This window comes from Somniosus microcephalus, chromosome 2 (genome assembly GCF_052327205.1).
Source record: "Somniosus microcephalus isolate GS21.2 chromosome 2, FLI_Smic_1.0, whole genome shotgun sequence".
Taxonomy (NCBI): domain Eukaryota; kingdom Metazoa; phylum Chordata; class Chondrichthyes; order Squaliformes; family Somniosidae; genus Somniosus; species Somniosus microcephalus.
Genome location: NC_140988.1, coordinates 285,732,328 through 285,747,330, shown reverse-complemented (window position 1 = coordinate 285,747,330; position 15,003 = coordinate 285,732,328). Strand labels below are relative to the sequence as shown.

The 15,003-nt window shown below is 44.2% G+C and overlaps 1 protein-coding gene across 1 annotated transcript in view; it reads left to right on the top strand.

Moving 5' to 3' along the window:
- Positions 1-15,003, top strand: part of epg5 (ectopic P-granules autophagy protein 5 homolog (C. elegans)) — a 237,635-nt gene that overhangs the window by 146,170 nt on the left and 76,462 nt on the right. Inside the window, exons 26-28 of the mRNA XM_085966023.1 lie at positions 364-535; positions 1,231-1,396; positions 9,173-9,315. Coding sequence (XP_085822149.1) covers positions 364-535; positions 1,231-1,396; positions 9,173-9,315 — 481 coding nt within the window. The remainder of the gene's footprint in view (positions 1-363; positions 536-1,230; positions 1,397-9,172; positions 9,316-15,003) is intronic.

The following is a 15,003-nucleotide window of genomic DNA, read 5'->3' as shown; positions in this document are numbered from 1 at the left end:
TGGTAAGGAAAATATGTTAGTGTATGCACAATACAACAAGAAGTTGCATTTCTATATTACTGTTCCATAAAGGAAATCATCTGTGTACTTGACAGAGCAGGAGAAAGGTGGGCACCAAGCAGGAGAATTTGATTCCAGAATTAGCACCAACTTGAAAAAACTGCCCAGAAAACAGGTTTTAGGAAATTATTGCTACGGCCTGGTTTAAATGCAGGGAGTTAAATTTTGGCGACGGTACCATAATTCATAAAATTGTGGAAAATAATGGCACCAGTGATTCTCTAGTCTTACAAGCAAGTATTATAATTGACCATTGTATTTTTTCCCCAAATACTAATGATGGTAGTTTTCTTTCCATTTTAGCAAAAGACAGAATCTTTAGCAGTCTGAAGACCCATGATGCCCCTGTACCTACTGTGTCCCTACAGCGTGTGAAAGCTCCTGTTCCAGATATTGCCAGAACTAGTCTGTCAGACAAAAAAGTGGCAATCAAACTTATTCAGCAATATCTAAACATCTTGCAACATCAGGCAAAGTAAGTGACGAGCATCATTAATTAGCCTTTTCCTTGTGCTCGGAAAAATAGGACCTTTAAGGTTAGCATATTTGAATGAAATGAATGAAAAAAGTACGTCCTTGAACCCAGTAAAACTCAGTTCAAAAAAATGTGAAAGAGTAAATTCTGAGAGTATTTCTTTAAAAAGAATTGGGCTAAATTTGAGAATTCTACACCAGTCTGTCTTGAATTGATAGTGAAAATAATATTTCAATTAAGGTATCAAAAAGGCACATTATTATGGTACATATGGAGCAGTTCAAGAAAAATATCTATGGACTCTGTTCCCTTAAGAGTTCTGTACCTGTGAGCATTTTGATCAGGATAGCTTTAGAGCGGTGGCTCAAACCAAATTATATCTGGGAGCACATTGTAATTTATGAAATACAACAGATTGGTATGTAGCTCACCAGGATGGTATCTGTTTCTGACACTCCACACTGTCCTCTCCTAGGTACATATAAATCTACAATTCCTTCTGTTGTACTCTCCAATAGCAGCAACATGTTCTCAGTTATTTGTGCTACTATTTCTTTTTAATGGTAAATTTACTGTATGTAAATAGAAATTATTTTTTCCTTAGGTAACACAACATATTGCTAAAAGTGACTTAAGGTAATGAACTAATTTCATGAATCGTGGAGAAAAACAGAATAACCATTTTTGTTCTTAAGAATTGCAGCCCAATGGGAGTCCCAGCAAATAGCGCTAGACAGTGAGCTTTTGGACACATTGCCTAAATTGTACAGCAATCGGGAGGAGCAAATCACAATGAAACTGGAATGCCGAGGTAGCTCTTCTAACCATGTATGCCAAGGTGCAGCAAAAATCTCTGTAAAGGTTGGTAATTATTTCCCCATGTGTATGCTACATAACTAAAGCAACCAAAATGTAAAATTAAACTTTTTTATTATTCGTTCATGGGATGTGGGCGTCGCTGGCAAGGCCAGCATTTATTACCCATGCCTAATTGCCCTTGAGAAGGTGGTGGTGAACCGCTGCAGTCCGTGTGGTGAAGGTACTCCTACAGTGCTGTTAGGGAGTGAGTTTCAGGATTTTGACCAGCGACGATGAAGGAACGGTGATATACTTCCAAGTCAGGATGCGTGTAACTTGGAGGAAAACTTGCAGGTGATGTTGTTCCCATGCACCTGCTGCCCTTGTCTTTCTAGGTGGTAGAGGTCGCGGGTTTGGGAGATGCTGCCAAAGAGGCCTTGGCAAGATGCTGCAGTGCATCTTGTAGATGGCACACACTGCAGCTACGGTGCGCCAGTGGTGGAGGGAGTGAATGCTTAAGGTGGTGGATGGGGTGCCAATCAAGCGGGCTGCTTTGTCTTGGATGGTGTCGAGCTTCTTGAGTGTTGTTGGAGCTGCACTCATCCAGGCAAGTGGAGAGTATTCCATCACACTTCTGACTTGTGCCTTGTAGATGGTGGAAAGGCTTTGGGGAGTCAGGAGGTGAGACACTTGCCGCAGAATACCGAGCTTCTGACCTGCTCTTGTTGCCACAGTATTTATGTGGCTGGTCCAGTTAAGTTTCTGGTCAGTGGTGACCCCCACCCCAGGATGTTGATGGTGGGGGATTCGGCAATGGTAATGTTGAATGTCAAGGGACGGTGGTTAGGCTCTTGCTTGCTGGAGATAATCATTGCCTGGCACTTGTGTGGCATGAATGTTACTTGCCAGTTATCAGCCCAAGCCTGAATGTCATCCAGTTCTTGCTGCATGTGGGCATGAACTGCTTCATTATCTGAGGAGTTGCGAATAGCACTGAACACTGCGCAGTCATCAGCGAACATGATCTTATTGAATGGCGGAGCAGGCTCGAGGGGCCATATGGCCTACTGCTGCTCTTATTTCATACGTTCTTATATTCGTGAGGAGGACTTTGCAGGGTCGACTGGACTGGGTGTGCCATTCTCGTGTCCGTAGCCAGTGCCGCGGTCGATGCCGGTTGGTCCGTCCGGTTTTATTATTATTGTTTTTTATAGCGGTTTGTTATAACTGAGTGGCTTGCGAGGCCATTTCAGAGGGCAATTAAGAGTCAACCACATTGCCGTAGGTCTGGAGTCACATATAGGCCAGACCAGGTAAGGACGGCAGATTTCCTTCTCTAAAGGACATTTGTGAACCAGACAGGTTTTTACGACAATCCACTAGTTTCATGGTCACCATTACTGATACCAGCTTTTTATTTCAGATTTTTATTTAATTGAATTTAAATTCCCCAGCTGCCATGGTTGGATTTGAAGTGGTGGGCTTTGAACTCTCATCTCTGAATCATTAGACCAGGCCTCTGGATTATTAGTCCAGTAACAGAGCCTCTATGCTACTGTTCCCATAACCTGAGAATGAATCGAATGCCTTAAGAGCTTTTATAAAAATGGACCTATTCAATAATGGTGTGTGCAGTGAACAGAGTAGCTTCCGCCAACTTAGAAATCAATGCATGGTTTCCTTGTCCTTGTCGTCCATTTAGAACTGAGATGAGAAATTTCTCCACTCAGGATTGTGAATCTTTGGAATTCTCTACCCCAGAGGGCTGTGGATGCTCAGTTGATGAATATATTCAAGACAGCGATCGATAGATTTTTGGGCACAAAGAGAATCAAGGGATATGGGGACAGGGCAGGAAAGTGGAGTTGATGTAGAAGATCAGCCATGATCTTATTGAATGGCGGAGCAGGCTCGAGGGGCCATATGGTCAACTCCTGCTCCTATTTCTTATGTTCTCACTCGTTGTCACTTAAAGAACTCCTAAATTGACTGGAGATTTGAAACTGGATCCAAACACACCTTAACACAGTTTCATCATGGAAAACTTTCAGCTGATGTTGATGGGTTGGTATGAAAGAAAGCAGTTATACCGCACCTTTCTTGTCCTCCGGACGTTCCAAAGCACTTCACAACTGCTAGATCTGTTAATTTCAGTGGACCACACTAATCTGAGGTCAACGCACTAAAATAAAAGATTTTGAGTCCGGTGGTAGTTTTTAAATAGTCGATTTATTGCATCACTGACTTACATGTTTGACTGTCCTTTGTTCAACTGACAAGCATGTTAAAATGGCTGGCTTTTTATACAGCATCAGATTACAGCAAATGCACCCGCCCCTTTACTACCATTGGCTCAGCAGCATGCATGCAGAGCTATGGTTAGTTCAACTAAATTGGCCGATGTGACATTACCACACTGTGATTGGATCTCTGGTTCATCACCCCATGTCTTTGTTCTAGTCTTACACGTGGTCCTGTTTTCTGTGGCTGTTTAAGCACAATCAGCACTTTCAGTCATTAGTTTAATTTATTAAAATCTATGTTATTAAAATATATATATATCCCCTAACAACAACCAATTAAATACTTTTGAAGTGTATTTCACTGTTGTAAAGAAAGAACAAACAAACTTATATTGCTCCATTCACGACCACAGGCTCTACTTTATAGCTCATTAAGTCCTTTTAGAAATGTAGTTACTGATGTAGGACATACAACACTCAATTTACAAACAGCAAGGTCCCACAATTAGCAATGAGGCAATGAGCAGATAATCTTATAGCAAAATACTGCGGATGCTAGAAATCTGAAATAACAGCACAGCAGGTCAGGCAGCGTCGAGGAGAGAGAATCAGAGTCAACGTTTCGGATCGAACCCTTGACTGTTTCTCTCTCCTCGATGCTGCCTGACCTGCTGAGTGTTTCCAGCACTTTCTGTTGTTAGAGCAGATAATCTTACTACTTAGTGATGTTGGTTGAGGGATAAATGTTGATCAGGACACCAGGGAGAACTCCCCACCCCCCCCCCCCTCCTCTTCAAATAGTGCCATAGGTTCTTTTATGTCCACCTGAGAGGGCAGAAAGGACCTCTCATCTGAAACATGGCACCTCTGACAATGTAGTGCTTGTTCAGTGCTGCACTGAAGAACATAAGAAATAGGAGCATGAATAGGCCATTTGGCCCTCCAAGCCTGCTCCGCCATTCCATAAGATCATGGCTGATCTTCTATCTCAACTCCACCTTCCTGCACTGTCCCCATATCCCTATATTCCCTTAATATCCAAAAATCTATAGATCTCTGACTTGAATATACTCAATGACTGAGCCCTCTGGAGCAGAGAATTCCAATGATTCCCAACCCTTTGAGTGAAGACATTTCTCCTCTTCAGTCCTAATTGGCCGACCCCTTATTCTGAGACTGTGAAACATCCTCCCAGCATCTACCCTGTCAAGCCCTGTAAGAATTTTATGTTTCAATGAGATCACCTCTCATTCTTCTAAATTCTAGGGAATATGGGAATATAGGCCTAGTCTCCTCAATCTCACCTCCTAGGACACTCTCCTCGTCCCAGGATTCAGTCTGGTGAACCTTCGTTGCACTCCCTGTAAGGCAAGTATATCCTTGCTTAGGTGAGGAGACCAAAACTGTACACCATAGTCCAGGTGTGGTCTCACCAAGGCCCTATATAATTGCAGTAAGACCTCTTTACTCTTAGCCTTTATTACCATTTGCTTTCCTAATTGCTTGCTGTACTTGCATGTTAACTTTCAGTGATTCGTGTAAAAGGACATCCAGGTCCCTCTGAATACTAACATTTCCCAATCTCTCCATTTAAAAAACATTCTGCTTTACTATTTATCCCACCAAAGTGGATAACATCACATTTGTCCGCATTATATTCCATCTGCCATGTTTTTGCCCACTCACTTAACCTGTCTCTATCCCTTTGCAGTCTCTTTGCATCCTCCTCACCACTTACTTTCCCACCTAGCTTTGTATCGTCAGCAAACCTGAATAAATTACACTCCATCCCCTCATCTAAGTCATTGCTACGGATTGTAATAGCTGAGGCCCAAGCACTGATCCTTGCCCCACTAGTTACAGCCTGCCAACCCGAAAATGACCCATTTTATTCCTACTCTCTGTTTTCTGCCTGTTAACCAATCCATGAAAGAAAGAAAGAAAGAAATATGCTCCATGCTAATATATTGCCCCCAATCCCATAAGCCCGAATTTTGTGTAATAACCTCTTATGTGGCACCTTATTGAAATCCAAATCCAAATACAGTACACTACATCCACTGGTTCCCCCTTATCTGCCCTCCTATTTACAACCTCAAAAAACTTAGATTTGTCAAACACAATTTCCCTTTCATAAATCCCTGTTGACTCTGCCCAATCATATTATGATTTTCTAAGTGCCCTGTTACCACGGCCCCAATAATAGATTCTAGCATTTTCCCTACTACTGATGTCAGACTAACTGGTCTATATTTCCCTGTTTCTCTCGCCCTCCTTTCTTGATTAGCAGGGTTACATTTGCTACCTTCCAATCCGCGGGGACCTTTAGAATCTAGGGAATTTTCAGAGGATCAAAACCAATGCATCCACTATCTCTAGCCACCTCTTTTAAAACCCTAGTATGTAGGCCATCAAGTCCAGGGGATTTGTCAGCTTTTAGTCCCATTAATTTCTCCAGTACTATTTCTTTACTAATACTCTTTTTTAAGTTCCTCATTCTCCCTAGTCCCTTGGTTGCCCACTTTTTCCAGAATGTTTTTTGTGTTTTCTTCCGTGAAGACAGATACTAAGTACTTGTTTAATATCTCTGCCATTTCCTTATTCCCCATTATAAGTTCTCCTGTCTCTGGCTATAAGGGACCTACGTTTACTTTTGCTAACCTCTTCCTTTTTATAAACCTATAGAAGGTTTTACAATCTGTTTTTATGTCTCTTGCTAGTTTACTCTCATATTCTATATTTTGGTCATCCTATGAATTCTAAAAATCCTCCTAATCCTCAGGCTTATTACTTTTTTTGGCAACATTATAAGGCTCTTCCTTTAATCTAATACTATCTTTAACTTCTCTTGTTAGCCAAGGTTGGACCATTTTTCCCATGGGGGGGTTTTCTTCCTTAAGGGAATGTATATTTGTTGCGAATTATAAATTATTTCTTTAAATGTTTGCTATTACTTATCTATCGTCATACCTTTTAATCTAGTTTCCCAACCTACCTTAGCCAACTTGCCTCTAATACCTACGTAGTTTATGCTTTGTTCAGATTTAAGACCCTAGTTTTGGACTAACTAAATCACTCTCAAACCCAACATAAAATTCTATCATATTATGATCACTGTTCCCCAGAGGCTCCTTTTATTACAAGGTTATCAATTAACCCTGTCTCATTGCACAATACTAGATCTAAAATAGCCTGTTCCCTAGTTGGTTCCTCAACATGCTGATCTTGGAAATTATTTTGAATGCATTCCATGAACTCGTCCTCTGCACCATTACTGCAAATTTGGTTTGCCCAGTCTATATGAAACTTAAAGTCCCCCATAATTACTGTATTACCCTTGTTGCATGCACCGCTGAAGAATCGGTATAGATTATGTATTCAAGTCTCTGGAATGGGACTTGAACCCACAACCTCCTGACCCAGACGGGAGTGATACCACTGACGCAAGGCTGGTAACCAAACATTTAATTAATCTTCTTTTGGAGGGGAGTGACTATCTTGCTGGATACACCATCATTGATCCCAGTTAGAAGTTAAACACCACTGTCGTCTTCATTTCTCATAGTACACATGGCTAATAAAACAATTCTATAATTCAAGTCTGCAACTACTTTTATTATGAACACAGTAACTGATTAAAGGAAAGAGAAGGAAACATTTATTTCCAGTATATGTGCTATTACAGTTCATTAGCCAATTAATGCTTGTTACTGTATATGTACACCCTCAAACCGTTTAATCTTTTGTTGATCAGTAGCCTGAGTTTGTTTGCCCAATTGTCAGTTTTGTGTTAGCTTTGTGGAGCAGCACACATCTTCAAATCGTAGCCACCATCAAGGAAGCAAATGTAATAATCAATATTCCCCCTAATTTTTTTTGGGTGCATGGTCCCTTTAACGGGCTGCACGGCCCATTCAAAATTTCACGCATGCGTGAAATCTCGCATTTGAAAAGCCGGTCCCAGGCTGTGCGGGACCTCCAGACAACCGCGTGGCCGTGCAGCTTAGTAGGAATGTTGATCATGTTTACAAAAAATTCATACATTTGGTTAAATAAACTTATCAAAACTGCTTCAGAACTTTCTACTCATCGCTTAACCATTTATATGTGTACTGGACGTGCTCCTATCTAGCTATCCAGCAAGTTAAACACTCATTCAAAAATAATTCTTCTGAAGCCGGTTGCTGTTTTGGAGCTTTACAGTTTCACAAATTTGTTCAAGTAAACAAAGACAAAGTATGTTTTGTACATAAACTGAGTACTATACATTCGATATTACATAAGATATAAACATATTTACAACAGTAGACTAGACTAATTGTATAACTAACTAACATTTGGACTAACTTTTATAACTATCAAATATTAACCTTTTATAAACATAGTATTATCAAAATATTACTCTGACAACGTTGCTATTATGCTAAGGAACAAAGATACTCACAGATATTGCGCTTGGCCTAACATATGAAATCAGATTACATTGGATTGTAAATGGAACCTCTCATGGCAGATTCTCCATTACTCAAGTCAGGTTCTTCCTGGCAAAACTGCTTCCTGGGGTCAACAGGAAGAAAGGTAGGAAGGTCAAATGACCTCTCATAGGAAGAAAGGAAGGTCAAATGACCTCTCACAGGAAGAAAGGAAGGTCAAATGACCTCTCACAGGAAGAAAGGAACAAAGTTCAAATGACCTCACACAGGAAGAAAGATCAGATGACCTTTCCAGCATACAAACTGTTAACACAATAACCGCCACCAGAGGGTGCTATCTGCACACATAAAATGTTCATTGGTCCAGAACAATATGTGAAAAAGCACACTGGACATCATTATGTGAGGGAGTCCAAAATTAGGTCATAAATATAAGATAGTCACTAATATATCTAATAAGGAAATCAGGAGAAACTTTACCCAGAGAGTGGTTAGAGTATGGAACATGCTACCACATAAAGTAGTTGAGGCGACAAGCATAGAGTGATCAGGGAATTAAGTAAAAGGTTGTGTTTATTGTGATTGGGTTTATTGCGCTTGGGTTTATTGTGATTGGAAGCTAGAACTTAAACAGCATAACAGAAACAAGACCAGGTGATGCTGAATTATTCTTCCTGAAATAGTAGGCTGGGGGCGGGGGGGAGAGGTAAAGAGAAGAGAGAACATTCTATCCTGAAAATTCTCTGCACAGTATTCTCCTTTAATGCAGAATTCATGCTGTGGAAGTCACATACCATTTGAATCCAACAGGGGCATCAGTTTTTCACCTTTAATTTCCCATCGCAGTGAGCAGATGCTACAGCTGTTGATGTATTTAAGGGAGAAAGGAATAGAACGACATGCTGATAGGGTTAGATGAATTAAGGTGGGAGGTGGCTCCTGTGGCGCATAAACACAGGCAGTTGAGCCAAATGGCCTGTTTCTGTGCTGTAAATTCTATGTAATTGGTAATATTGGGACACTAATATCAGCACCATTATGCTGGTAATAAGGAATTATTATAATATATGTAGTTAGGTAATGCATATTTCAGATATGTTTATGTAAACCATCTTGATAAAGTAATTGAAATTGAATCAAATGAATTTCTGTTCAAATTTCAGTGTAAGGAATTGTACAAGAATAATGCCATCAAACAGCAGCTCGATGCTTTATTTAAAGACGTTAAACAGTTGCAAACCAATGTCGCCAAACCTCCTCCTCAAAATGTTGCTGAAGCTGCTGTATATGTGGAAAACTTTATAACGTAAGTTAATGCTCCCAATAATAAAAATAAGTATTGATATGCTATGTTCTAGAAAATATAATTCTGATATTAAAGAAAAAGTTAAATATGCTCTCATTTATCCATCTCTAAAACTGATAATGTTGCAGTATTTTCTGCAGACACCATTGCTGTCTTCAATCTTTCAAATGCTTTTGTTCACATGGACAAAAGTTAGTTTGTTTATTTTTTAAAGCCTCCCACATAGGAGTGGGGAGAGGTGAGCGGTTGAAGCTCTAGCATTACTCATTGGTGGGATATCAGTTTGTGGCCAGAGTTGTCCATACTATTGAGTTGCCAGTAAGATTCATTCATAATCATTTTTTTAAAATGTACCCAAAAAAGTACATTTATTGTAAACTTTTATCACAGCTGCACTGTTGTCTCAACCCCTCTGCAACTGCCTTTTTAGGTATTCCAGCCTACATTGCATCTTTCTATCTGTTGTCCCATCAATGTTACTGATTTATACTTTTCTGTAATTTTTCTGTAGTGCTGCATTATTGTTTACTTTTGATCCATTTTTGTCTATCAAGTGTAACACGGCCTAAAGCTGTAGGAAAAGCTCCGTTTCCTCTGCCACAATATTGAATGTTTGGGGCAATAATCTTCCCCTCCAATCCCCTACTCTCCTGAAGACTTAGGGCTCGATTTTCATTGAGCCGTGGAGTCAGGCTTGGACGCGTGCGGGGGTTAAAATCGCAAAAACTGGCAAGCGGGACCCCCCCGCCTGGTTCCCAACTCCGAGCAATTTTAACTCGGGCGTGTCTGATGCTCCCGACTCCGTCCTGCATCCAACAGGCGGGACTGGTCTTTAAGGCCCTTAATAACCATTAAATGGCCTCTATAATCCTATTTTAACAGGCCCTTGCAAATTTAACCCTTTTCCCACATAAAACCCGCCTGGTGGGAAACACTAGTGAAACCTGGCGGGAGCACTATTGGATTGCTGAGTATCAACTACAGGTCAACCATTAAAGAGGAGATTTGATCAGCCATCATTTGCAGGTGGCAGAACTTTGTGGTCTCAGGCCTGGGGCAACTTTTAGAAGGCTTAACCACACCTGTGGAAGATTGGAGCCTCACACCCATCTCCAGTGTGGCTTCCTGGGAAACCCCTCTCTCCACCTTCATTCAGCGCTTCCTCAACGGAGGCATATACCAGAAGCATGGGAGCCATTTATTTCCTTCCCATCTGGGCATTAGAGGAGCTTGAGCACCAGCTGCGGCAGCAGCAGAACCAGGAACAACACCAGCAACAGCAGCGCCAGGCTACTGTTCACCCACCTGAGGCTGCACAGGCCAGGAGGGGCCAGCGCCTGGAAGCCCATCGGCGCAGGAGATACCCCCCAAACAGGGTCTACAGGCGCAGGGTCACCTATCTCAACATGTCTGAGCAGCAGTGCCAAAGGCGGCTCCGACTTTCGCGAGAGGTAGTGGGTGACATCTGCGCAATGCTACAGCAAGACCTGCTGCCCAGAGGACCAGGCGGACAAGCATTACCAGTGGCCGTCAAAGTCACTACCGCACTCAACTTTTTTGCCTCGGGCTCATTCCAGGGATCAGCAGCAGACATCAGCGGCATCTCCCAGGCGGCCGCACACACTTGCATCACGCAGGTAACCGATGCCCTCTTTGCCCTCGCGCACAATCACATCCATTTCACCAAGGATCGAGCAAGTGTCACAGCACGAGCGGTTGGATTAGCTCATCTGGCAGGCTTTCCAAGGGTGCAGGGCGTCGTTGACTGCACACATGTGGCCCTTACGGCACCCCATCGGAATCCAGGTATTTTTGTCAACCGCAAGGGCTTCCACTCCCTTAACGTTCAGCTGGTGTGTGACCACAAGAAGGAAATTTTGCATGTTTATGCCATGTACCCTGGCAGTTGCCATGACTCCTTCATACTGCGCCAGTCTAGTGTGCCTCCGCTATTCAGTCCGCCAGACCAACTTAACGGATGGCTACTTGGAGACCAGGGCTATCCCCTGAGGATGTGGCTGATGATGCCGTTGAGGAGACCATCCAACGAACCTGAGGACAGCTACAACTCCAGCCACATGTCCACCAGATCCATAATCGAGCAAACCATCGGTTTGCTGAAGTTGCGCGCTTCAGATGCCTGGATAGATCAGGTGGAGCCCTGCAGTACTCAGCAGCCAGGGTCTCCAGAATCGTCGTGGTTTGCTGTGCACTTCACAACATGGCACAGCGTCGTGGCTTGCAGATTCCTGAGGACCAAGTGGCTCCTCAGATGAGGATGAGGAGGAGGAGGGCAAAAACGAACATCCTGCAGAGGCCCATCAACCAGCGGCAGCATTACGCGAGAACATTGCTGCCCGGGATGCAAGGAACGCACTCATTCTGGCCAGATTTGCTTAGCCTAGTCAATCAAACACTTTTGCCTCGCAGCTTCTTACCAGAGCATTGACAATGGCCAAGAACCTGAGGATTTCTAGCACTCTGACCACCATACTGACAGTTGCAAGTATTCCTAAGGCCTCAATGTGGAAGTCCCAATAGCGAAATGACAGACGCCACAACTGCAACATTTGCCATCAGAATTTTTATGTACAATTACGACGTGATGGCATTTTTACACTAAACACAAAATTCCACCCAAGTGACTACCCTTATGACTACTTGTGCTTTATCTTCCTCTTGCGCGTGCTCCTATGTAGTGCTTCCCCTGTGACTTCAGCAGATGTGGAGGCCCCTTGCTCACTTTCCTGCTGCTCTTGCCTTGATACCTTTGGCGGGCGCCCTCTGGGGTTGCGAGCCTGTGAGGGCTCGTCAACAGTCTGCTGCTCCTGCGGCTGTACAGGGGTTGAGACGTCTATCTCACTTCGGTGTGGACTCCGGTGGGGCTCTGACCGAGGGCTCTGCAATGGCATGGAAGTGTGAGCGCTTGGAGAGGAGTCCCCACTTCCTTGAGGTATGCCACCAACCTCCCTCTCATGGGTCAGGTCCCACTCAGCGCCTGCAAGTGGCTGGAGAGCACCTTGCTGCACATCAGGGGGGCCATGGGGACCCATATCTGCACTGGCAGTTCTACTCAGAAGGACTTCCATGAAGGTCTGGTTTCTCTGTTCAATGGATGTCCATCACTCCTCAAGAGATGTCACTCTATTCCGAACAGTGATCATGTTTTCCATACCCTGGCGACTATGCTCCTCCATGGCCGTAGCCCTCCTCTCCTGTATGGTAGCCAGCCTTACCACGGAGGTAGCAATCGTTTCCACGGAGGTAGCCATCCTTTCCGTGGTAATGCGTTCATGCGCCAATGACTCCACAAAGGCTCTGCTCATGTTTGCTATGGACTCCTCCATTCACTCCACACTCACAGCGACCCTAGAGACAAAACCTGCCAGAGACTCCTGCATCTGTGCCTGGAGTTCCATCACCTCTGATCTTATATGGATGGACCCAGAGGCAGAGGGTCGACATGCTGCTGAGCCGAGCTGGCAGAGTCCTGCGCCCTCCGACTAGGACTCTCCACTGCTGTCCCTGTCTCCACAATCTGCTGATGCTCGCTTGTGAGCTGTGATACACCAGGTGACAACACTACTCTATGTCCCGAAGGTCCCACCGAGGTGTGAGTGTCTGCGCTGGTGCTGGGTGCGCTCAATTCTGCTGATGCTGCGTCCTCAGAGATTGCAGCTTCCTCTGAGGAGTCTGGCTGCTCAGCCTCTTCTTCCTGGCTATGGGGGATGGATGCTTGTGATGGTCCCGTGGGGGAGTAAAGGAAAGAGTCAGAGATGTGATGCAAAGGCTACATGCACATCGCTTTTTGCAGATGCTCATAAGTCCATCTGTTACAGCTTCACAATCATTATCAGCGACTCATGCAATGTCAGAGAGAGATGGGAAACTTTTCTGTCACCAGCTTGCTGTGTTGCACCCGTCTGTCCGTCCCCCATGCGAGAATCATACTCAATGCCCATGATTTCCGGGACGGCCTCCTCCCAGGGGGTCAGGTGGGCTAATGAGGCTGTCCCTCCTCCTGTCCTGGCTCGCTCTCTTGTTGTGAGCTCTCTTTTCCTGCAATGAGGGAGACAAGTGGAGGTTGAGTGAGAATGAAGGAGTGAGTGTAGAGATTGCATAGCATAGATACTTGGAAGGAGACAAAGATGGAGTGAGGTTGCAAGACCAAGGGCCCTCCCTATGTGTTGTCAGTTGTGTTCAAAGCATCAGAGTGATAGGGAGTGTGAAGGCTGCATGGTGGAATAGTTATGTGAATGTGAGCATAGAGAGAGAGGGAATGGGTAAGGGTGCATGGATGTCAGTGTCAAGTGGGATGTGGAGGAAGAGATTGCTAAAGCTGAGTGCTGGTGAGGAAAGGCAATGGGGATCAGATTGAGGGTGATGGGAAATTCATACTCACTTTTCCAGTGCGCTGAAGGTCATGAAATCTTTTCCTGCACTATATCCAGGTTCTGCAGGTGACTCCCAAGGAGTTGACCTCCTCAGCCACCTGCATCCACACAGCCTTGGTCTGAGTGGGAGCCTCTTCCTCCCTGATGAAGGGAACAGAACCTCTCTGTTGGCCCTAGCCCCATCGACTAATGCCTGCAGTGCCGCCTTGTCAAAGCAAGGAGCTGATCTTGCCCTCCCGCTTGTCATCTTTCCTGCAGGTCCCTCTGACACCAAATGGAGAAAGCTTGGAAGCCTGCAGAAGAAGCAAGGCTTGCTGTGGACCTTAAATGCAGCAGCAATGATGACGTCATCGGAGGGGACTTTCAGTCATGAAAAACCCATTTGCAAAGGCTTCCCACACGTTGGAACTCAATTGGCCAATTGAGTTTAAAATTGCATCAATCTCCCACATCCATTTAGATTCGTGTGGGAAACACGAAATTCGGATAACACGACAACAGCCCGCACCTGAGTTAAAATCCAGCCCTTTGTCTCTTGCCGCTGTATGACTCCATGGATGTAGGTCAACTTCTGCTACCCTATCCAAGTGAACTTGATAGTTGCTAAGTCATTCCAACATGGGAGTTTTAGAGCTAAGCCCAATCACACTTCCACTTACATTGACAACAAAAAAGCAATCCTTTGTCGGTATCTAGATCCTCACCGGATCTGACTGAACCACCCTAAACAATACTATCCCCCTCCACAAGCAAGCCATCCCACTACACTAGGATTATCCTTCAGGGTACAGCAATCCCAAACTTCTCTTTGTGATGCTAACCCACCTTCTCCAACCCTCTTTGTCTGTCCCCACATCAAACCCACCCTTGGTCCCCTCCTTTTCCTCATATACATGTTGCCCCTCAGCAACATCATCTGTTGGTAGAGGGTCAGCTTCCACATATATGGTGACAACACCCAGCACTATCTCTATGCCAACACCTTCTACTTAATGACCATTACTGTGCTTGAATGAGCAAGAACTTCTTCCAACTTAACATCAGCAAGACTGAAGCCATCTTGTTTGGCTCCTGCCAAAAGCTCCACAACCTAGCCCCCCAGTTCTGTCTGCCTCTCCAGCTGTTTGCTCAGCTGCTTCAGTGCTGTTTGACCCAGGGCAGATGTGCACATCCCATATCCAATTTATGATGGCCTAATTCTACCTCCATAGCATCACACACCTTCAACCATGCCTCACTCCGACTGCTGCTGAAACCCTCATCCTCACCTTTGTCAGCTTTCACATGTAAACTG